The 25,520-nt window shown below is 44.4% G+C and overlaps 1 protein-coding gene across 1 annotated transcript in view; it reads right to left on the bottom strand.

Annotated features, from left to right (window-relative positions):
* Positions 1–7,542: 7,542 nt before the first annotated feature.
* zranb3 (zinc finger, RAN-binding domain containing 3) overlaps positions 7,543–25,520 on the bottom strand; it is a 63,391-nt gene continuing 45,413 nt past the window's right edge. The window contains exons 16-22 of the mRNA XM_053416926.1: positions 25,314–25,418; positions 21,904–22,046; positions 15,597–15,737; positions 12,681–12,839; positions 11,574–11,766; positions 8,936–9,067; positions 7,543–8,222 (exon numbers count right to left, since the gene is read on the bottom strand). Of these exons, the coding sequence (XP_053272901.1) occupies positions 8,124–8,222; positions 8,936–9,067; positions 11,574–11,766; positions 12,681–12,839; positions 15,597–15,737; positions 21,904–22,046; positions 25,314–25,418 (972 nt within the window). The 3' untranslated portion in view covers positions 7,543–8,123. The remainder of the gene's footprint in view (positions 8,223–8,935; positions 9,068–11,573; positions 11,767–12,680; positions 12,840–15,596; positions 15,738–21,903; positions 22,047–25,313; positions 25,419–25,520) is intronic.

Raw genomic sequence — 25,520 nt, 5'->3', positions numbered from 1 at the left:
GTCGGAGATGCACCTGCTGCAGGATAATTCCTCCAGTGTGTTTTTCATGTCTTCTTATCTTCCTCCTTTCTTTCTTCAATCAGCTTCTCATTAACTCGACAAAGACTCACTCACTCCTTCCAGCACATATGTTACAGTACGCCTGACAACATGAAGAGCTCGTGGAGCATTTTTATGCACGGAATCTTTATGCAGTGCCCTTATAGAACGATGCTGTACCTTTATTTATTCGCTCCATTTCTCTGAATATGTTTGATTGCTGTATTTACTGCAGGCATCGTCTTCATCACTCTCTACACAGCCACTTTTTCTCTTTAGTTCCCTGCAGACATTATTAACATTTCCTCCGAACACGAGCATGATGCTGCACAGGATGTAGAGGAGCGCACGGCAGTCGAGTGTGAACCGAGACGTGGATCAAGTGGTCGACGGTGCAGTCGTTCTGTACGTGTGGGCAGCTCTCATGAGCAAGACTAATTAAACAAGGAAGTGACATGAAAGGAAGTTGATGCTTTCATGGATTCTGTGTTTATATGGTTGAGAAACGGCTGAAGGGAGAGAAAAGTCTTGGGAGATAAAGAGGTGATGATGAGTGTGTGTGGGAGGACAGAAACACAAGAAGAGGAAGACGCAGATATGAACCTGGTATTTTTGGACGATGCCAAGGTCACAGTCGTCTGAAGCCTCGAACAAAGAAGCTCGACTGAATGAAGATGTTTGTTAATGCAAATTCTCACATTCTACAATATTACCTGCATATCAGAGAAGATCATTTACAGAGAGAGCGTGGTCACAGATAAACTGCGGCTGTGGCTGTAGTTCTAAATTTGTTTTATAGTTAATTAGCAGGACATCGCAAAAAGGAATACACGGATTAACACGACACCTGGTTTGTGGTATTGAGACGCTACAGGTTGTATTGTTTCTATTTACGTGCTTATTCTTTTCTATATCTTTACATTACTTTGATAATTATATATATTGACTGAGGAGAGAAGCCTCCTACAATGAATCAATAAAGATCTTTGAATAGAAGTGGAGATGAGAGGTAGATTTTCTCATTTAGCTTGAGGTGTTGAAAGGTGACATCATGTATTCTGAATTCTACAGATACAGACGAGCTGTGAATTATTGACGTTGCCCTTCTAGAGAATCTCTCCAGAGACTTGCTCCCTGAATTGTTCCCTCTTGCAGAGTTTGTGTTCCTCTTCTCACAGAAAAAAAAACCAGTCTGATCACAACTGACCGTCACTGGTCTGGTGACAAGATGCAATCCCAGCAGCAGCACCACCATCCAGCTTCCTGGTGGTTTCTCACACACACCTCATCCCGACATGAATCTGGGACCCTCCTGTGTTCTGAACAGCCTTAAACACAGGGAGACGATGTGATGTAAACACACCGGGTGGATTTAGACTCGGAGGAGAAGCTTCTCCAGGTATTTCAGAAACACCTCGCTCCTTTCATCACGGCTGGCGAACCTGCCGACTATCACATAATTAAACAAGATTTATATCATCACATAGAATAATTCTGTGTGGGCTGATGGTGGATGTTGCTATTGCCAGCTCCCCCCACCCCCCCTCCCCCCGTTTTTCCACCAGCCCACGCACACAGTAATTGAGAAACTGGCATAACTGAATATGAAAAAATGGAAGAAAAAAAAGAACCGTGGCGTGGGCGTGAAGATGTCCACGGTTGAGTGGCCAAATGCAACCCACTCAAACAGCCAATTGTGAAAGTACTTATCAATAACTTTCAATGCACGTGGTCACAGGTGGAAGTGGTTTTGCATGAGCAGGAGATTTGCATGTATGATGAAAGGCTTGTGACAGATTGGCTGCACATTTTCCTTTTAAGCACTCGTACTATTTTAATTGTTGTTAATTCATGATATCAAATTGACAGAAGGCTCATTCCTTATTAACCTGGCTCTTCAGCGGTTTTTTAACTATTGGTTGATGATGATATCATACGAAGGAGGGAGGACCTCACCACAATCTGCGTCAGAGCTTTAAAAAGCCTCGGCTGATAAATTAAATACCGTTATAATTATACAGAAGGTGCATATTTGTATTTGCTGTGAATAAAAGGGCGACCGCTTCCTTTCCCCCCCCGATTTGATTGGATTCATTCGCAAACTACAAGGCGCCGGAAAACCTCCGCCGACGCTCAACAACTTTCCAACTTACACCCAAAAGAAACACTTGGCTCTCGAGTTACACTTTGGCCTCTGCAAACTTATCCCACAAGTTTTGGAATCAACTCGCTAGTTTTTTAATAATTATGGCTAAAAGGTGATAATCATCTAGTGGCAGAAATCCCAGATCTGGAGCGGAACCAAGAGCGAATCAATTGTTGCCGAGTCCAAAGCCAATCTGTCCACTGAAAGATGTTCACAGTTTTAAGAGACCCTCGTGAACACATGACCTTTCAGAAGGTGGACACAGCAGCTACTTCTGTAGCTCTGCTTTTAGATGCAGGAGGATTTGCAGCCTGTGTGAGGAGGTGAGTCCCTTTCGGCGTTTCCAAAAGCACTACACACACACACACTCCAATATGGAATTCAAAGAGCCGGAGAGCACAACCGAAAGTGAGTCATCAGGAGTGGGGGAGATTTCTAAAAGTTGAAAGAACTGTTGGACTGGGAACGTCTTCAGTAGATGTAACAGGTCCTGCCAACTGAGAGGAAACCATCATATCGAGGAGAGGCTGCAGACGTTTGGTCACATGAGCTTGTTGACCGTGTAGAAATGTGGATTAACATCAAATCAACCTAAAAAGGAAGATGGTCACATTTTTCTTTCTACACCTCTGAACCTGCGGCGGAGACATTTTGGCAGATTCCTTCGAGCCGCTGCCATTGATGTGTGACAGGATATCCGCCGCTGTTCACCCGCTCACGCAGCGTGTTCAAGGCATTATGGGATGTTGTGCCGCGGGAGCAGAGAGCTGATGGAAGAGTGTCGCAATCTCCCTCTCCTCATTAGATGCAGGGCTGACCGTGCTCATTAGGCCGGCGGCAGCGTGGTGGGGTTCTATTCTCCTGAGGTGACCAAAGGTGCTTACACAGACCTTCCAAGTCACAGTAATGATGCCCTAGACCTGTCACTCTTGTCACAAGACTGACATGACCTTTTTCTGGCTCTGGTGCTGAAGGGGGATAAAAAAAAAAAAAAATCAAAATATTTCAAGATGAGGCAAGAGAGCCGCTGTTCTGCCCCCAAATGTATATATAAAAAAAACTGCCTTGTTTAGCATCAGGCACGCACTGCGGAACTTTTTCAACAAAGTCCCAATTTGCTGTGAATTTACTGGTGATTGATGTGATTGCGAATCAGGTTTTAATCCAAGCACAAAAGCCAGACCTTGCCATTAAGACCTGTGAAATGGAGGCATGCTGAGCAGCCGCGGAGCAGCTGAATAGATGTCTGGAAGCAATCTATGAAAGATGGCTGATCAATGGACACAAAATGAGAAAGGAGATGAAAAGATGTCTTTTAAAGCTCATGAAAGGAGAAGTTGTCGGAGGGCGTCTTGTTCGGCTTTCCATTTTTAACCCCAATCATCTGAACACCACGTAAGTGAATGGGGACAATGGCAAGACTGAAGCCTACTGTGGCTTTTTCCTCCCCTGAAGTCAAGTGCTGAGAGGCATGTGCACACAACGGCAACATTTAAATCATATATGTTTGGTTAACGCCGCAAACATTTGTGTTTTTATGTCTGTTCCATTAAATACTCACCGCTCCTTTGTTTCTGCACAGATTACCATGCTGACACAGCCTGTTGTAAAGTGCAATAGCAGATCCTAATGATAATAAAATGCAGATGAGATCACATCAGTCCTTAATTGCATTAGGTACACATGCCTTGTAAAACGATGTGGTCAGATCCAGCCCTCACAGGGGCCTCTCCAAACAAAGCCTGATTGTAATGGGCCACATGAAGTGCCAATTTAGCCCCACACGAGCTCCGCCATACAAATGAGCGCGAGCTGCAGCGAGGACATACATTAATCCTAGCCCAGATTGGGGACTGTATGAATTATGCTAAGAACGTTATCTGTTATTTCTCCTGATCTCCTGCTGGGTGAATTGATTGCGTTTTTTGGTCTTAATCCGCAGCATGCCACGCATCCTGGGAGACAACCGGGGAGCCATCTTGAATAAATAGAATTTGGACTTGACAAAAGCCAGCCCCAGCTGAGCCGTGAGAAAGCATCCTTCTACCGCCGCACGTCCCCGACTACTGGGAACGACATTAGAAAAATAGCCAGCCGCGGTTTGTGTGGAGCCGCATCGATTCCTGTGTTACGTGCCTCAGCTGCGGTTTCTCCCGGGACCTGGTTTTAAACGCCTTTTGTTGCCGCGCTCCTCCAGGAAGATCAACCAGAGAGGCTGTTTTAATGAGATTAATTAGATCGCTTATGAGTGATGGTCCTCCACCAATTACCTGGGCCATAATACCATTTTGCTCCACCTAAGGCGTCGCGCTCTGCGGCTCGAGCCTCGTGCGAGCGTGAGCGTGAGGCTGCAGCAGGAAATGATTAATCATCTCATCAGCCTCCCCAGAGATAAAATGACAATAAAGACGAAAGCCTCTCATCAACTGTGGCTGTTTAAAGACAAGAGTTGCTTCCTAAATGTTCAATTAGACGATATGGATCCAGCCTTTTAGAATACAAGCCTTTGTGATGTTGTGGCACAACACCACAGAGGTCCGCTCCTTTCCTGTGATGAGGTTTCACAGTTCACGTCCCATCAAATGACAGAATATCAGAGGTGCTTGGGAAAGACGGAGACGGTGGCGTTCCTGTTTTTCATGCCTGAAGGAGAGTGGGGAGGGTACAGCCTCCCTCGCGTCTATTTCCTCTTCCTTGCTGAAGGGCGGGGAGGGTCACAGACACAGAGGGAACACAGCGGAGAGTGTGGCAGCCAGGAATCAAACCACAGCAGGATCCAGCCATGGAGTGGAGAGCCGACGGCCGCATGCGGTGCGCCGTGCAGGCTTTTATTGGCCCTTCTCCATCACACCTGTCACACAAGATTGGGTTTGTAGAAGCGCCTCCTTCAGCTGAAAAGGCCAAAGTAGATTATGGGGGCAGGCGAGGTTGAAATGGAATAACCACTGGAATGGCGCCAAAATATAACGCCGTGCCGTCTGAATGCAAATCCTGATTGAATTATGAATGATTTGTATAGTTTCCTGTCACTTGGTGTCTGGTTGGAGCAGAACTTCTTCACATTCTCATGTCACAGGCGCCTAAAGAGACACATTCTGTCAGCTCAACCTTTTGGGAGGGGGGGGGGGGGAGGGGAATGCTGAGAATGAAACCTACAATGATAAAAATTATTCTTCCACGTTATATAAAATCTTTAATTGGGGAAATTCTAATGGAATTGAGTTATAGTGATATTAATCTATTTCTCAATTTGCCGTGGACCCCCATGAGCCTGACGAGGCCCCAGGAGATCGGCTGACCCACATCGAGGAACATGGGGGGGGGAACTGATGATGGCATCTCGAGGTATTGCATCGCTCTTCAATTTCTTTCTTCTTTTTTTGGACATTTGGGATAAAATGAACCAACAATAAATGCTCGGCACTGTTGGTTTTAGTAAATCTTACTTAAACATGTAAGTTCTGTATCCTTGTGTATTTGGAAATGAAGTGTGTAACTAAATAGGAAGAAAATATATCAAGCTTTCGATATACACACAATAATTGTTGGTCTTCAGAAAAATATTCCTTTATTCTTAAATATAAATATAAATATTAGTGAAGCAGCGTAATCTTCTGTTCGGTGCTGTATTTCTGGCTGAAGTCAAATATGTGGATAATGTCAAGTCAGGAGAGGGATCGAAAATAAAATCTATTAAATATGATTGAATGATCCAATCAAACCTCAATCTTCATCGTTGGAGTTATAACATATTGTCGCAATAATATTTCATATAAATAATAGACAAATTATGTAAGTGCTCCAGGGTTCACAGGACTGCAGTCTTCCAGAATAATTGATGTTGCATTCATTCGTCTTCACTGCTGTGGTGTTGTTAGTGAATTCTACTTGCTTGGACCTTCATTCTTTTCTTTCTCCTCCTTGTCTTCTGTGCCTACACTCTGATTTTCTAACTATATGTTATTATTTCCGCTACATATTTGCTCAGCTAATTTGGGCCGCGTGACGTGCAGTGCATGCCGCGTTGCTATGTAACCTGTTGAGACGTCTCTGCCGCAGTGGCACCGAGGCAAAGACGTTGATTGCACTTGATGGAAAAAGGGAGTTGGGTTCCGCTCTGATGCTGACTTTAAAAAACGGGAGGGGGCTCAGTAGACGGAGGGCAAACACCTCTGCAGCCATCCGTCGGTGTTTGAGTCCATCTTTATTACTGTCACCACCTGCGGGGTTGGGGGGTGGGGGGGGTGGGGTGGGGGGGGGGGTAATGCTTTTCGTCTGGGCCGATAGGTTGTCCAAAGAAAACAGTGTCGCTCGGCTGCGGCGATGCTCTTTACCCAGCAGCCCCTCTGGGAAGAGCATGAGACGTCTTCATCTGGGGCGCTGCCTCATTATGGCCGAGGCTGACAAACAGTCCCTCTTTCAATACACTTCTCCTCAGCCAAACACACACACACGCCTTGTTTGTGTAATGCAGGGCAACACACTCGGCTACACTTTCTCCCGACTTTCCTTCTCCGCTCTCTTTCTGTGTGCAGCACATGCACACACACCTTTTGGGTGTAATAAAACAGCCGATCAGAGTCATTGGCTGCTGACAGGGACTGACACTGAGAGCTGCTGTTGTTGGAAGGCTGCCTGGGAGATGTTCATTACTCACAAAGCTTGTCGGTTTGGACAGGAGAGGAACAACGGCCTTATTAAGTGGAGACCTGGAGCAGCCGTAGGGGAAATACACATACACCCACACGTGCACCCACACGGGCTCCGAGAAAGTTTGAAGCTGTGGTTTCAACCCGGCGCTCTGATTGGCTGAGAGGAGTTGGGTCTGTCGGAATTTTTTTTTTTTTAAACTTCGGGATTTGCTGAGTTCACCGTTTTGACACGGAAGGCAAGTCGGACAAATCGTGACATGACAACATCCGCGACATGGACGCCGGGGCCTCGACACCGAGAGGGGGGGGGAGTCAGATCCTGCTGCGGAGGAATGTGACGGCCTCATTTTCACAGGAGCCTGCAGATATTGATTGGAGTTTCTGATGTCTGTCTGGCTCATTGTATAACTCTCCCAAGAACAGATTCAATATTCCCGACAGTGCTGAACCTGAAGCCTTGTTTCCATAGTAACTCTGCTCTCCGTCTCTAAACATAGCCCCCTTGACTGACTTTGGATCTGTTCAGATCATCAAGCACAGCTGAAGAGGAGGTAGATGCGTGGACATGGACAATAATGGTCCTGACTCGAGGCGATGAAGCGATGAAGCGATTTGCTGGCTTGTCGGAGCAGCCGGGCGTCCTGGTGTATTTACAGTCCGAGCTGTGGTTAAAGCTCCTGGAGAACAGAAGGAGACAACATGAAACAGGATGGAAATAGGTTTTTTTATTTCACTCGGGTAGCGTCCACCTGTCTTCCAGAAAGATTTACAAGGCGCCACTTGTTGCCAATGAGGACGCTCGGTCCTGTTTTCTGCCGTAGAGCTTTAATCACAAAGCCCCCAATTCATCTCTCACCCGCTTCCTTTCACCAAGTTTGCGGAATCTTAAAATAGCAGCTTCTTTCTAAACAACCTGCTCCATTTCAGCCTCGAGCAAAAGGGGGCCGCCATAAATCAAAACTACCGCGCTTGACGGTTCGGGGACAAGAGCTGAATTTGCATGAAGTTGTTGTTGTCACCATTTTCTTTTTTTAATTCTTCATTGTTACAGCAGCCCCCCCCCCCCCCCCTGCAGCTGAGTCCAACAGGACGGCGGTGATATCATCGGAAAGCGAGGCACAGGCAGAGACGGGGATTTAGAGAACATCTGCCCTTTTCCTGGCATTTCTGATACTCTGCTGAGTTTTGTCTTTGAAGAACCACGATGCATCTTCATCCAAACCGTCAGAAATCATGTCGGCGGGAATTTAACACACGCACAACCCTCTCTAAACCTTCATGTCATTTCATTTCCTGACGAAGAACCTACTGATGTCTGATGCAACCTTGGAGGCTGCCGCGCTCTTCCTTATCCTGCTGCGCTCTTTGGCTTGCTGAGCCGTCCTCTGTGGAGAAAAAATGGGAACATGATGTAAGAGGTTAAATCTGCAGTCGGCGCAGAAGAGAAAAGTGAGATCAATATATTGAGCATCTCTAGATTAAAGTGTCTGAGCGGTGGCATAAACAGCGAGAGGATCCCCTTATCAGAACGCGCAGTTCTCCACATCACTTTATAAACGTCAACGAATAAAGCAGCTCCTTACAAACCGACACCCACTCGGACAAAAATGCTTTCTAGCGTGGAAGTTAAGCACATTTAAGGTTACAATACAAGCCGCGCTTTTATTTTGAAACCTCTGCTCTCAAATCAGTTCCTTTTTTTTTTTTTTGCCCCTGAAGTGAATTGTCTGTGATTATGAAATATCGACTGGAGGAGCTGAAAAAGGAAAATGTTCCCGAGACAGTTATATAGCACGTTGCTACAAATGCAATAAATCAATATGTCACACAACCACATCATGTGATGTTATTATAGAGAATATATAGCTGTGTGAGGGACGTTGTAACTTTTGATCAATGTGTTTGACCAGGTATCACATTAATGCCATCGCACATGATCCTCAACATGAGTGATGAGATTTGAACGTGGATAAAGGAGAGGTCCGTGCACTGTGCACCTTAAATGTTGGATAAATTGCTTTTGCCCCTTTAAGCCCTGTGGCTGTGGAGGCGGCTGTGGAGGCTGGTGTTGGTGCAGTGATGTGCAGTGAGCACGTACCGATCTGTGGCAGACGGTGCACAGTGTCTGCAGGTTGTCCAGAGAGCACTGTCCTCCTCCGCTGTAGACCGGCCGGATGTGGTCGACCTGCCAGAAATCCCCTTCGACCGGAGCTCGGATCATCTCATTCAGCTGGAAACACACAGAGGGGGGGAAGCAGTGAGCATCTCGGGGAACTGTCCACCCGGGGGATGTGATCACAAATTGCCAGAATCATCCATCTATGCTAAACTTTTCTCCTTGATCGGATTTGATTTGTTTGGAAAACAAAACTCCACGACAGGAAGTGATGAAAACAACAAGCAGATGCCGATAAAGGTTTAAATGCTGAGATGAAAGTAAGCCTGAGAGATTCTGAGGATAAGTCCGCTTGATGAAAACAATAATTGCACCAAATCAATGACAGTGAACTTTGACTTTCAATTATCCGTCACCGACAGATGCCTCAGGTACAGGCAAACAAATCCCCCCCAAAAAATGTTCTGGCCTATATAATGGGCGTCTGTAGGGAAACTTAAATCAGCCTATAAGGCAAAAGACAGAATTTTGATTAAATAAACCACAGGGAATAACAAGCTACAATGGGATACACACATTCCAGGTGGAATTTGAAAGTTTTTTTAAGAGAAAACCAAGAATTCTCTCAACTCGTGAATTACATGAAATGAGTTGGATTTGAAGCAGTGTGTGCGATCTGTTGGTAGAAAATGAAAATATTATAATCCTAGTGATGTTTTCACTAATGTGTTCCATCAAAATTGTACAAATTTGTCTATTTAAACAATTTATATATATGCACACACATCTGGAGCTGATCCGCTACAGTAGCCCAGACTGGACAAACTAAACACCTTTTGAGTTTGTATGACAACTGAAGGATTCCACAGGTTCTCCTTCATGTAATCTTATATTTTATAGATCTATTAAAAGAAAAAGAGGTGAAGAGGTGAAGACAGAAAAAGAAACAGGGATGCAGACTAAAAAGGAGAGAACACAGAAGAAGAGGAGCGGAGGATGAATGAGAGAATTAAAAAACAGAGACAAAGACGCCTGATGAGAAGAGTTCAGGGCCTGAAATCAATTTTCCTGCTTTGAGTGCTACTCTGCCGACATTAAGGCAGCGAGCTGGAATTGATCCCAGAAGACTTGAGGAGCAGGCGTGCTCGTAGGGGCAGAGGTCATGTACACACAAACACACACACACAAAGACACAAACACACACACAAAATTACACACATTTCAGTCAAATGAACCTGCTCTTCTGCCAAAACCAAGCACCTTGCTTTACCACCACTACAGACTTACCCCAGAATTATGCTTATGGGCATCTAAAGTCTGTAACACACACACATAGACACACTCACACTCACACACAAATACACTCACACACCAAAACCCCTGGTTTGAACCAAAGAATGAGCCTCTAATCTTGAGGCTTCTCCACCGCTGCGGCATCTTATCATGTGGCTGAGTTTGTTTCCTCTAAAGCTCGGTGCATCGATTGGTGCTGATGCTGCCGCCGCCGGCACTGGGAAGGAGAATGTGTGTGTGTGTGTAGGGAGGGGGGTGGCTTTGCAGGATAACAGCCAACCAAATCAAACAGGCTTACTGGTCGAGGCCTGGCACTGGGAGAAAAAAAATCAATGGGCCCAGCAATCCATTTACTGGGAGCTGGCCCCTTGGAGTGCAGATCAACGTGTGTGTGTGTGTGTGTGTGTGTGTGTGTGTGTGTGTGTGTGTGTGTGTGTGTGTGTGTGTGAGTGGGTGGGATGAAGAGTAGAGGGCACTCTTTTTCTGCACTTACTCAAACACAAAAGGCAAAAACTGTCTCTCCCTGTCAGTTATTTCTCTCTCGCACCGGGAGACTCGAGATGTGTGTGTTGTAAAGTAAATCCAATAAAGTGGTTACACAATCATTATTATCTGTTAATACCAACGTGAGAGGAGAACTGCACTGCTGTAGGTGGTTGAGCTATTTTTAACTACTCTGCAAAGTTAGCTGGTTCATGTCCTGTGGTTATCAACCTGTGGGTTAGAACCTTTCCTGAGTCTCAGGGTGAATCTGAGGGGTCGGCGGTTAATAAGAGAGAGAGAGAGAGAGAGAGAGAGAGAGGGAGAGGGAGAGGGAGAGAGAGAGAGAGAGAGAGAGAAGTTCGGGTTTTAGCTTCTAGTGAGATGGGGGATCATTTAAAATCCTTATGACTCCAACAGGGTTTTTAAGGGACCTACTTTAAGTTTATAAGATTTATATTTATAAAACCTTACACTTAAATCTTGTCAAAAGAAAATAAGGATGATATTTTCCAGATAAAACAATCATAAGGTTGTTTATCAGTCTTTAAGAAACACCATTTCCCCTCAGCCCCAGAATGGCGTTTATGCATTTATGTGAGCTGCTAGCTTAGCTACGGATCGATTATCTTATTCTATTTAGTTTTATTGAAATGTTAGTATTGATTTATATATATTTAATGATCATCACTCCCTTTTATCGCATACATTTTTTTCATTTAGTTATTTAATTATTTTATTTTAATTATTTTCAATTCACTTCCTATGTTGTATCTTGCTTATGGCCTACATGTGCCAATAGACAAAACATTTTCAAACTCTGGTTTCCTTTGCTCTTTTGTCCGACCTGTTTGAGTGACAGCTGGGCGAGCCAAGTGTTCTCCAGCATCTCCTTGCGCTGGGGGGGCGGAGCGTCACGGACCTTCAGGTACAGGTCGTGGGCGTGGAGGCCGCACAGCTGACAGATGCCCTGCTCCACCTCCAGCACCCGCGAGCGCATGTATGATTGGCTGGAGCGCAACTGGAACTCCTCCTGGCACCTGGGAGAACACGGAAACACCAAACTTTCACATTTTAAAATATTCACGGCAGAAATTCTTCTTCGCTTTTCACAAACACAGGCGAGCTGTCGTCTTTTTCCTTCGGAGCACAGAGATAGCTGTGTTAATTTCTGATAAGATCCCGGCACAGAGGAGTGAAGTGTCTCACCTTGACTGAGTGACCTGAATTTGGCTCTTGAGAATCACTTGAGGAAATTGAATTTCTAACTTAAATAGGCAGCGCGACGAGAGGAGGCACAGCCGCAACACATTTTATCAGTTAAAAGAATTTAGCAGATCTTATTCAGAGGGAGCAGGAAGTGATGCAGCCTTGTTCCTCAAGGACAGAAAGACATTGCAGCATTCCTCCACTTTACAATATCATAGCACTGTAAGAATAATAACGGTGACGTGAGTGTGAAGTCAGGATCTTGAACCAACTAGGATAAGAAAGGATTAGACCAGCGGACCAAAATAACTAGAAGAATTGCAGTTTGATCTTCTAACAGCAATGTTCTTAAGTCATCAGCACACAGTGTTGCTTCGAAGCAAACCAAGGTGAAGTCAACGCCGTGCACGTCCTGTTTTTCAGTTTGGTTTCACACACATACTCTCCGACTATAATTGAATTTCTCGGTGCCAGATGGGGGGGCTTTGCCACAGAGAACAGCGGGTAGAGGGAAGTTTAAGAAAGTTAATTTAAGAAATGCTCCTCTCTGATCGACAAGGACCAAATTCTCCTGTGGCACTAAACTCCACCCGACTGGTGCTCCGAGCAGGGAATGCTGAGATCTGTATCGCCAGTGCCATGCTTCTTTAAAACTTTCTGTGAAAACACTTCACTCAAGAAAAAAAAGAAAGACCCAGAAGCGTCTAATTTATCTCTGAGCCGTGTGCACTTAGTGTCTCTGTACCTGTGGCTACAGAATCGAGTGTCCCAGGCCCCACCGGAGGTAGAGCAGGCCTGCTGGCAGGACAGACACAGGGGGACACCTTCAGTGTCCACAGCCTGCAGATACGCAGACTGTAATGATGCCTGCTCCTCCGCAGCCTCACCGGACTCCTTGTCCTTCCTGCAGGGACAGAAATTGATTACATTCAGACATTAGAACAAAAAAGGTTGTGTTCGCTCTGGGGAAGCTCGATTTCTTCCGTTACCTTTGACCTTAACTTCACACCAGTGAGATGCCAGTTGAAAAGACCAGTTTGTCTCTAGAGGGACCAGTAACTAACAAGCTGAAGATACTAGTGGGAAACGTGGGATCGAGTGTTACTGAATTTTGTCGAAGACTCTGCACCACAAGTCTCTCGACGTCTATGCTTCAATTTCTGACAGATATATTTTATATGTCAAAATGCTGGAGTCACTCTTTGAATCAGAGTAGTGAGCATGTCATGACTCGGTTATTATACTGTGGAGAAGAATATGAATTAAACAAATGAAATTAAGTGACAGCAAATATGACAGAACACACTATTCAGATCCACTGATTGACAGGAGATAAGGTGAAGATGCAGATAAAACACATTTACTCTCTTTATGAAGGCTCTGACTATAATTGAATCTCAAGGTGCCAGATGGGAGAGCTCTGGCAGAGAGAGCATACATCCACGTATGCTACTTTATTTGTATGATGTACAAATATCACGATTCTTTTTACCTTCAAATTTCAAAGAGAAGTTCCCTTGACCTGCGTGACAAAGACCTCAGTGCTGCAAACATCCAGGCTCAATGCAAAGCTTTCCAACATCAGCAGAGGAGCGAGCACGAGAGGGAATTGGGAGACATATGGCTGTGTGTGTGTGTGTGTGTGTGTGTGTGTGCGTGTGTGTGTGTGTCTGTGTGTGTGTGTGATGGGGACGCAGAACATTTCCAGTATGTGTATGTGCGTGCCCATCCTGTTGGCAGAGGAAATCAGTTCTGGGCATTTGCCATGTCGTCGCAGCAGGGTGCTGGAGCCACGTTGGAGAGGACAGATGGACTAAATTCTCTTTCCCCACGGTTCACGATTCAGAGAGACAGAGATGGGAACAAAGAGCCAGAGCGCTACAGAGGGAGATTTAATCATTGAAATGGAGAAGAAAAACCCTCTAAAAAAGGAACCTTGCCGCTTCAAAGTTGAGAAGATACCAAAAATTGAAAAGTACCAAGAGACAAATGCTGTGCCAGCAACGTCTAGTGGATGAAAGAGAGACGGAAATAGACTTTGTACTGGTGTGCCCATACGGAGGATGGTGGAGGCACTGGTGGTCAGGAGAGAAAATATCTAACCCAGAAATACTTGGTGAGCTGGTGACTGTGACAATAAAGTCAAAGAAATCAAAAACATATCCAAGAACGTGTATCTATTAAATTGGATTAATATATGTACTTTGCATGTAGCTTCAAAGCCATTTAAATTAATGTATGCACAAAGCAAGTGAGCGTGTTGACTGCTTGACTTCACAGCATGAGGTAACTCTCTGAAAACTCCTCACTTCAAACTCCAGGAATCGTGCAACATGCCTTCAGCCGCATGTTTACCACCGCGGCTCCTCTGTGATGCTTCAGACCAGAGAAACCAGAGGCACCAGAGGGGGAAAGATCCGATGCTGCTAAGTCCACCTGTCAATCTGTGGAGCGTTGATCTGGAGGCAGAGTCGGTTTTACAGGTTCTAATTTGTGGCTTCTTGTGGACAGCCAGGCGACTCGGACACAGGCTGCAGGGGAGGATTAATTTGGGAAAATCAAGTGATATGTCCCAAAGTAAGGAAGTGCAAAAAGGATTTATTAATTACCCATCACATAAATCCCAGGTTTTAAAGGAAAAGTTCAAGATTTGGGGAGATATGATTGTTGTGTTACTGTACATTTTCCAGGGCAACCTCCATCTACATATAATATTTCGGGAGAGGCATTTATGATTTCTACATTTCAATTGGTAAAAACTAAGTAAAGAAATACAGATTAAATTTTAGAGACAAATAAGCTTAAAAGAAAGAAAGAACTATCATCGTGTAAATTAAGCACCAGTGATGCAAAATCCTAAAATATGACCAAACCTATAAAAAAAACAAATATACAATATAATATGTTCTTATACCAGAAGTATTTAGCAAAAAATTTTATATTAAAAACTGTTTTTTCTAGGGACAAGACTTATATACTTATAATCTAATAATCGTATGTACTAATGCTGGCTTTTTATTTACATTTCAACATTATTTTTAAGAAAATGTCTTGTTAGATCTTTTGTGTAATAGAAATCTCCATGCATGTAGCCAGCATGTTAGCATAGCACTTATAGGTCCTCAGTTCAAGGCATTTTCTATGTAACACCAGGTGTGGTGTACATGTGTGTACGCGTGTATGTGTTTGTTTGTGTATGTGTGTGTGTGTGTTGCGGGTTTCCATAGAGATATCCCCTCCTGGGGTGAGCTGGCCATTGCATCTCTCCCAGTAGATTGTGTTATGGTCTATATTTACTGTACTAACACACTCACTGGGCCTTTGTGCCTCTCCCACAAGGCACACGGATCTCCATGGAGACGGCTGAGGGAAGGAAAACCAGAAAACACAGATTTCCAAAGAGAGAATCCGAGCGATGAAACAAACCACCTTCATGTGCCGACCACGAAACCTCATCTTTAAAAACCTCGGCTGCACCTCGGCGTGATTTATGAACCGTTAAAATGCTGTTTGAATATGTATATATATAGGAAATGTGTAGGCTAGAGGTGAGTTTAGATGTTATTCTCATCAGTTGTGTAAGTCTTTCAAAGATGTGAACACAGCTCGCCCCCTTTTCCTGCCCTGAACACCCACCCACATGTTTGCCCCTCTGACCTACCTCTCTGGGGCAGGTGGCGTGAGTGCAGAGGCAGAGCTCCTCTTGGTGAAGAAGTTTTCCTTCACGACCAGTCGGACGCTGCCTCCCTCCTGCTGGACTTTGCTCAGCGAGGCCTCGGCTACTTCATCTTTACTGAGGTACCTGTGGAGATGGGATAGATGGGGCTGTGAGGGAATGGAGGATTTTTACATAACCAAAGAGCTTGATGAAGAGAGCTGCTTCACGTGTGCAGCATGGGGGAGTAGCTGCATGGCTGTCCTCGTTGTGAAAGCACAAGTATCTCTGTGTATCTCTGAGTGGCCATGCGTCGTGTGCCTGCCTATGTAGGTGCGTCATCGTCTATCTTGATAATGCATCCTTAAAATAACAGTGAAACACTGCATCGCTGGAAAAAAATTGTTTTTTGTTTTGCAATTGCTTTCCACTACCTCAAGAGAGCAATGCTGACCATAGCTCATTTTAATACCAACACGTTAGGGCCCTTAATGTACCTTTAGCAATATTTAAGGAGCTGCTGTAAACCCACAACCAACGATGGACTGTATTTATATAGATTGTATATATATATATATATACAAGTTGCATTCAAGTCCCACTTCTATATGCTGCACTTTTTCTTTCAAGCATCATTCACACACTGTCGGCACAGCAGGGATTTGGGGCTCACTACTCCAACACCCACGGAACTGCCAGAAGGCCTCAGTGACCGATGAACTTTCTCTTTGCACCAGTCTCTGCAAAAACTGCAGAAATTCTTCCTTTCATGGCTTATTTTCTATTCTGTTGATGTGCTTTTATTCTGCTTGTCCTCTCCTCCTGCTGAATCCCATTACTATTACTATTGCTGCTGCAGCAATCTAATTTCCCCACGGGCATCGTCAATCATCTAATCTAATCCATCTGCCCCGCCACTGTTTTTTATGGCCCTTGTAATACAGATGCCAGGTGTGCAAGTTGAAAATTGCACCGAACGCTACATGTCAATCTGGGCAGGATTAAAATGACCCAAGGATTGTCAGAGTTGACATGAAATACAGGAGGAGAGGAGCTTGGGAGAAGAAAAATATAAAATCACTGGGTTGTTTGTTCTGGGGGAAGGAAACGCTGGTGGTCTGGAGGAAAGAGACCGAATGTCCTCATGTACCATCGAGCTTTTCAAAAGAGTGCCCAGGCGTTTTCAGACTTGACTTTCACATGTGAGGAAAACAGCTGGAGATTGTCCGGGGGGACTCCGAGTCTTAATAGTTATTTAATAGGTCAACAGAGGTATAATTTGAGTCAGTCAGGTTATGTGATGGTTTTTATGTATCATATTTTGGTGTTACTTTTATTTTCCCAGTTAGAGATGCAGCATGAGTCTTATTCTAATTAGAGAACTGACAAAAATGCAGCTTCCTTGAAGAATATATGACGAGCAGTTATTTTACCCATTTCAAGTCATTCAGTTTTTCACAATGAGTCACAGTCGTATAAAGAACCAAAGGGAAACGTTTTAAATTCATATAAACACCTCATTATAAAGAATATCTAAATATCCATAATGTGTCACATGGTTTATTCCATTTGTCTATGAGAATGTTGTTTTAATAACAATCATATTCCATCGTATAATATTTCTATTATTAGTAGCTATTATGAAATCAGCATTTCCCACGAGCCCCTTAACATTTGCTAATTAAAAAATGTGACCTCTGTAATAAAACATGTGTCATGACAGGACTGAGAGGACAGAACACTGTGGAGGGTTGAAGACAGCAGGGATTACAACAAACAACACGCCTAATTACCTGATTGATTACCTTATTGATTAGGGAGTAATGGATTACAATTATGGAAATCAGTGACTGAATCACCTGCATCATAGATGAAATAAAATAAACGAGTGAAGCGATGCCAGAGGAACTCAAGGGGATCAGCACATGAAGAAAATGACTTTAAAAAGCACAGAAAAGACAAATGGATGAAGAGAGCGTTTGGGTTATTTCACAGACAATCAACTCAGGTGATTAAAGCCGTTGATTAATTGTTGTTTGAATCGATAATCATGCTTTTATTTTTCCAAACATTTGTTATGACAGAGGTGTCGATTCCTGAGCTTAGTTAGTTTCAAACTTTATTGCTGCCACACAAACGGTCGCTCTGCCACCTTTGAAATAAAATCAATACCTGGAGCAGCTCCTAGAACGATGGGACGTGTGGAAAAATAAATCTAACACAATTTAACCGAGAGGGAACATTTACCAAACAGTAAAAGACAAATAAAAATGGACGGTGGCTGTGTGTGAGAAATACATTGGCTCGTTTTCCTGAAGGGTCGTTTATGGAACTGACATCAAATCACAAACATATATGTTTAGTTGAAATGTCGATGGAGGGTTTTAGGCCACGGGAACAGTAAAAAAAAAAACATAGATTATGAGAATGTTGTGAAAAGGTGTAATTGTACGAGAATATAATCGTTATATATGTTAAAATGAGGAATGTAGAGCATCGTTTTAACTTTAAGAAATAGTATCAGGACTTGAATTGTCTTCTTCAATATGACCCTAATACTCTCGTGATAATTTTTCTAACTGAATCAACGATTAAAAGCTGATTGTAGTTGTTTAATTAAAAAAGAAAGTTGGATGTAAATAGTTCATTTGATTCCACTTACGGTTCGTGTCTCTGTCCTGATTATTAATGAAATACCTCTCTGGTATTTACATCTAACAGGAAGGTATTGCCACTGTTAAACTCTGCTTTTAGAGTTTTTCCACTCGGGCCTGCAGGCTATGCAGTGACATTTTCATGCATTACCACCACCTCCATCTGGACCGAATACTTTCTTTGGGAGGGAGATGGAAAGAAGGTAGGAGGTAGAGAAAAAATAATAAAGGGAAGATGGATGACAGGCGGCAGAAAGTGGAGGAGGGAGACACTTCAAAGAGGAGACATTTCTGTGGAAGCTGAGGGGAGATGAGGAAGAAGGTAAGTCTCCATCAAACACAGGAGCTTCCTTTGCTCCAAACAGTCCCAGCACAGAGGCTGCATGAAACGAGATACCTTACACTAAACTGGAGTCCAACTGCGCTACTGGGAGCGCGTGGATGTGTGTTTGCATGTTTGTATGCGGCTAGGGGCTTGGCCAGTAATTCTGTAAACCAAGATGACTGCTGCTCCCTCCTATTGCAGTGCATGATCCAAACCTCCTCCAGAATCACAGGCCCCGGCCAAGTTCATCCTTCTGGGGAAACCAGGCGTATTTTGTGACACCTGCAAAGTTTTCCCATCGTAATAAACATGTGATATATTTAATGTGTGATAAAAATCCAAAATATTGTCTATTAAAGCTTTGAGTTCTGGCCACTACAAACACAACGCTTAAAAAAACATTACATTTGTGTGAAAAGGAAATTCTACAGGGCAACATTAAAAGAAAAATGTGCCATCGCAGGAAATACACTTAATTGCTTTTTTATCAGTATTTAACGAGCTAAGTGTGAAGCTAAAAGTACCAGATACAAATACACTCCTCACAGTCCTAATATAGCATATTAACAAGAATTGGATGGATGGACAAACTGAAAATATATAATTCCTCCGGCTGTTTCTGTCGCCGGCATAAAGAAGCAAATATAGAATTCCTCCTGTTGCCTGGTAACCCCTTGGCTGCTGGTGATGGCTTCATATTTAAGCGAAAAATAATTTTTAATAGTTTTGACAGCTGCAGTCGATGTAAACACAGAAGTGGACGGAGGCTGCAGCAGCTCCGACAAAACGCAGCAGCTGACTGGATTTGCACTGGATTAACTGGACATGGTTTTCTGCGGGGAGCCATTTGATGCACAGCTGAGGAGGAGCTGTGGTGGCAGCGGGTTGCTGACCCACCGGCCCCGCAGAACCACAGACAGCAGCTCAAGCTCTGGCCAGGCCGGCCCGCGGATCAGACACCGGGGCCAGACACCGCTCGTCTGTGTGAAACCACACTAACAAGCTGCTGTGCCGGTCAGGCCCCGACTGAAGCTGCTGTGATTGATGGCTGCTCTCTTGAACTGTCCTCAGTGAGACACGTCTGGAACAGGAGCTGTGTTTAATGTCAGATGTGAAAAATCCGGTTTTGTTTCTTGGAGATTAAATATAATGCAGTTATCTGAGTTTCACCATTAAGCCGACAGACGTTATGACAAGTTGAAGTTAAAACATAAGTGTACAAATATGTGCATTATTTACCAAATGCCACAGTTTGAATGTTACTAACTACTGCAGCCCACGTGTAGCTCAGCCTATACAAACTGATTGTGCAAGATAAACAACAACGGTGTATTATAGAAGCAATAAATCATTTACTCCCAGTGTTTACTGTAATTTTAGCAATGACGCGTGCTTAGGCTGGAAGCAAACCGGATTAGAATCCTCTCAACTCTTCTAAAATCACTGTAAATCACCATGAGTGGCTTATGACGGAAACACACACAGTGTCGGAGACCCGGGCAAAGTGGATTAAGTTTGAGGCGTTTGAAAACCGAGCGTCTCGGTGCTGCGAAGGTGAGCCGAGATCACCCCGCTGAGCAGAAGCTGGAGCTTGATTGGTTCTGATTAGTGAATAAATCAAACAGGTATCAAATCAAGCCGGGCCAATTGCCTCCCACTCGCACCTTGATTAGGTTCATGCACCCAAACACGCTCCCCCGGTTGAGAAACACTCTCCCTCTCTAACGCACACATCCACGAGACTTCCCTGTAATTGGCAAAGTCTCCCTGCCTCTATCTACGCCAGCTGTAATTAGTGTGCCAGCAACAATGCTTGTTTGTCGAAAAAAAACACAAAAAAACACACACACACAAGTGCACGTACACAGCGCTCATCTTCTCTTTTGCCTCAGCTGACACCCTTTGATACACCCACACACAAACACACACAGAGACACACACACACACACGCACACACACACACTATTCAGCCTTCCCTTGATGCCCGGGGGCAGTAAGTTTGTACAAATCTGCTCGTTCCTCTGAAATCTCACACATCCTCCCCTTGGATTCTGACATGATGCTGGGAATTAATTCATCTCACTATTTTTTCACTGTTTTTAAAATTTACATTAACTGGAACAATAGGGTGCCGGGTCAAAGTATTTATTTGCTCGTCGGCCCGGAGGAAAAAACACATTTGATGTCTTGCTGCGGTGTTTACAGATTTATTCAGAATTACAACAGGGGAAGATTTACAAGACAGAATTTGTCATCTGAAATGACAACTGTTGATCCCAGATTTGAGCTAATTTCTGCTTGCTTGTCTATAAAGCTAGTTCCCATAAATCATTCGAAACACCATTTATGATTAAGTTCAACGGGGGTGAGATGAGGTGACTTCCAGGGCCACAGGCTTGACCCCTCGTGCCCCGTGGTCAGGGGCATTGTCATTCTGGAAGAGACACCTTACCATCAGGATGGAAATGAAATGTTTTGTATACTTTCTATATTGATTTGCAGTGACCTCTAAGGGGGCCAGTGGACCATGCCAACAACCCCCCCCCCCCCCCACAGCACAACAGAGGCCCCTCACGGTCGGGGTCACTGCACCGTCCTCTCGGGTCACGACACTCATGCACTTGCCCACTTCCTTAAGAACATGGTGGAGGAAGACTCATCTGTCTGAAGAACATTTTTCTTGCAGACCAGTGCCTGTGGTTTTTGCACCAGTGAACTCTCATAAGTTTGAGATGAGGGTTTTGAGGAGTGCAGCCAGATATGAAATCCTCTCTATAGCTGATTTTAAACATGCACTGAACTATGGACATTCAGATATTCACTTTTCCTTTTATGTGTCTGACCCTCACAACCTCCTGCTACGTTCCTCATATGTGAAAGGAAAAACTTCTGGACCTAATGTTCTGATGTTACACATCACTCTCGATCTGAGTCTATTCACTAGATCTCCATGCAGATGTCACTTCACTCATTATTCCCATTGAAGCAGCAGCCAGTGGAGCCGTCATCCTGCCATCTGAGCTCCGACAATGAAGCCTCTCTCGTCGCCTTCATACAAAATCAGAATCAATTGGGCCTGTTTAGCATTTTCATACATGCCACAGAGCATTATTGGATGTTAATTGTTTAATCCTACAGTGCTCCTGTGTGGGAGCATCTGCATTCCTTCGGTTTCTCCACTCGTTTATTCAGATTTCTCCTTTTGTCTTGAATCTCTAGCATGACAGAGCCGATAGAAAGCTTCAGCTGCTGGGATATGACGGGTTTAGCAAATCAGCACCAGAATTTTAAATCACAGCGAAGTTTTTGAAAGTCAAAGTAGCGTGAGACTGACCTCTTGGTGCTGGAGTGAGGGCGCTGGGCGGCGGCCAGCTGCTGCAGGCCGAGCGTGGGGCTGTGGAAGAGGAGGCCGCTGCGACGAAGCAGTTTCTTCTTCATGGCTGCCAGGCTGCCCCACTCCTGAACCATCCTCAGCACCTGCACGGAGGACACCACATCTCACTTTGTATTCAATTTCAATTGGAAACTCAAACCTTTGCAGCCTTCTGCCTCCACGCAAATTGATAGATTGGACGCTGGGGCCTCTTTAAAAGGCAAAAAAATATTTCTTCACTTTTTCAATTTGGAAAAATGGACCCGAGCTGCAAACAAACAATCTAAAGCACAAATGCACAATAATACACACACAGAGACGGTTTTCCAGATAGCTGAACAAAACTCATCAAACCAAGAGAGAGCTGTATATGCTCTCAGCCAAGTCAAGGATTCAAAGAAAATAGCTCACCAAGCACCAAGGCCTAATGGGCAATTTACCTACGTATATTACATTTGAGAGGTGTCTCTTTTTTCCATGGATGATACTTTCTCTCGCACAAAGATTATTTCAGTGAAGATAAAACTCAGCATGCATTATACAGACACTTTTCAAAGCCAGCCAGGCTTGCTTTGTTGATGGTTTAGCGGCTGAATAATGCATTTTTCTGACAGAAATATAACTTACTGCTCTTAAAAAGCATTTCTAATGGAGAGGAGACGTTGTAGAAGAAGATGCAAACGATAAAAAGCCTGATCTGATCCGGGGGATGTGGGAGAAAATGGTTATTAATGATTATTAATGAGGGTATTTTAAGACAGTGATCTATGACATAGATGGAATATGTAGAAAAAGAGTCAAACATACAGAGAGGAAGCAGAGCAGATTCTCGCATAATTGTTTAAAGTGTGTAAAGTGGTGGTTTGTGTTACTGTCTAAAAGCAAGGGAAGAAATAACACAACATACTAAACACTTCTGGTAAAGTTATCTTAAATAATTAACACAATTTCCCCTGCTTAAGAAACACTTCACCTCTTAAGAGCCACCTCGAGAGCTCGGTCGGGAGCTCAGATCCAGAATCCTTTATCTCTTCCAGGGTCGAGTCTGAACCGCGAGTGGAAAGTTCCGTCACATAGAGCAACTGTTTGCATGTGAACACTTTAAGGAACCTTGCTCTACATTCACTGGATTTTCTGGAGACTCCCTGACAGGAAGTAACGACGGAGAAGCCTTGGAGACACCCTGACACGTCAACAGTTTCCAGAGGTCACCAAAGGGTCGTGCAAAAGTCCAGGAGTTGAATCGGATGTCAAAAGTCGTGACACGAGGAGGAGAGTGGGAGGTGTTTCCATCTTCCAGCCTCTCAAAGGTCAGAGGGGTTAATCTGTGAGTAGCAGTCATTGAGTGGGTGGAGAGTGGGAAGCCTTTGATTTGGCTCTATGAAGCTGCACAGAGTCGTATGTTAATCCTGCTTTTAACTCCTAAAGAATAAAGGTGGCAAAATTCTGTTCTTGCCACGTGAAAAGAACAAAACCAACAATGAACTGATCCTTTTGACAAGTGTGACGTGTGTGTGTCCAGAGCCTGGTACAAGGTTATTTAGCCACATCTTTAATCTTACTTTAATAAAATATCCAAATACAAACGCCATCTTGCACATTTGGAGCCAGAAGCGAACACAATATATTTACCTGTCACACCTAATAACTATTCTCTGCTTTCTGTTATCATGCAAATATTGGAAGGAGGTGTCAACGTGTTGTTTAAACGCGTTAATACAACATGTGTTTTTCTAGAGTTCGATTTCAAAGCACATGAAAATACAGAATCAGAGCAACGACCTGACAAATCAGGAAGAGGGGCCTCCCCAGGAGCACATAAATGCACAGTGTGCATAGCAGCTGAGATTGCATTGTCTCATTCCTTTAAAACCATATATATTTGTTTAATGAAATATAGATTATTCTGTTATTATTCAATTGTATAATGATTGACCATGACTTTATTTCAGAGCTGTTTGCTCGAGCGGCCTCGGGCTCCGTGGTTTTTACCGAGTGCGAGTTGAGTTTCCGCGCGGCTGCCGCCCGGTCCGAGACGTGTTGCTGCTCAGTATTGATTCTGATGGACAATGGGAGTGTAACAGGGCGTAAGTGATGGGTCAGAGGATGGATGCAGCTCACGCCTCTGCTCAACAAACCGGCATAAACAAGGTGATCGCTGAGGCGTCTGTCAGCGGCTCGGCGGATTGCAGGATTTAATATTTGCTGGTTGGCGTGTGGGGTCGTTTGAGGTGATGAGCCGTCTCCTTTAACGACCCTCATAAAACTGCAGTTTTTCTTCTGCAGGTCTCCTTGGCGGCCCAGACCTCCAAAACGCCCCCTCTATTCCCCCCCCCTCCCTACCCATAATTCCTTCAACCCCTCCTCCCGCTCCCCCTCCAGGCTCTGCAGTGGTGGAGGTGGGCGGCCGCACTCCACCTATCTGTCAGGCTGCTGGTGCAGCGCTGCCCGATCTTCCTCCTCATGATGGGAGGTGTGATTAGATTCACATGGCAGTGACACACACACCCACACACACACACACACACTCACACATTTATATCTGTTAGCTTTAACAAGCCCATGGCCTCAACCTCACTGGATCCGAGTGAGACTAATTCATCTTTAAGGTAAATTGAGGTCGTCCTCAAAGCAGCCGAAACTTTCTACTACACTCAAGAGTATACTCAGGATTTTCTGTCTTCTTGGGAATTGTGTGGATGCATGCAGTTGCATTTATTGCCTCCACCAAGGAGGTTTGTGTTGCCGGTGCTTTTTGTCTGTTTGTCAGCAGGATTACGCCAAAACTGATTTTCTTGAAAGATGGTGGGAGTGTGGGGCACGCGCCAAAGAAAGAACCCATTAACTTTAAAGGCTCATTTATGCTGCTAACATACAAAAAACGATATAACCGTCCCCGCCCACATACTCTCATCCTATAACTCTGCATGGTTGTTAAGCAATACATCCACTGCAGGGCAGCACAGAGTCAAGAGTTTCTGACATCATCAAACATGGCGACGGTGTAGGAGGTTGCGATATTGTACAAATTAAGAAAGATGATAATGCAGAAGTGAAGAGAATCAGGCAGATGTAAACGACTGATACCTGTGTGTGTGTGTGTGTGTAGTCTTGTGTGTCTGGTGTGTGATCTACTTAGTGCCGATCCAGTCTTGTCTTTGTAATCAACCACAAGAAGAAAAATATTGGCACATTTTACAGCCTAGAAGTCAAACCCAGCGTTCGTACAGTGAAGACACATTAAACCGGGAGCACCTCCCTCATGTTAACACTCCAATCCACATGAACACCCACACGCATTCATGAGCAGCAAAACACACACACACACACACACCCACACATACATATAAAGCCTGGCGGGAAGGACAGACCTGTATTCGATTTTCCCGGCGCCGTGTGAAGGCCTCGGGCAGGTCGTCCCAGCTGGTTAGTTTGATGTCCAGAGGGATGAAGCTCAAGTTCAACGCGGTACCGTCCTAAGAGACGAGGAGACAGGGACGGAGAAGACGGCCTTAAGCAGAGACATTTGTTTCCACTCACACCACCATCATCATCTGAAATTTATTCCGGATCGTCTG

This window comes from Pleuronectes platessa, chromosome 24, assembly GCF_947347685.1.
Source record: "Pleuronectes platessa chromosome 24, fPlePla1.1, whole genome shotgun sequence".
Classification (NCBI taxonomy): Eukaryota; Metazoa; Chordata; class Actinopteri; order Pleuronectiformes; family Pleuronectidae; genus Pleuronectes; species Pleuronectes platessa.
This window is presented reverse-complemented; position numbering and strand designations above follow the sequence as displayed.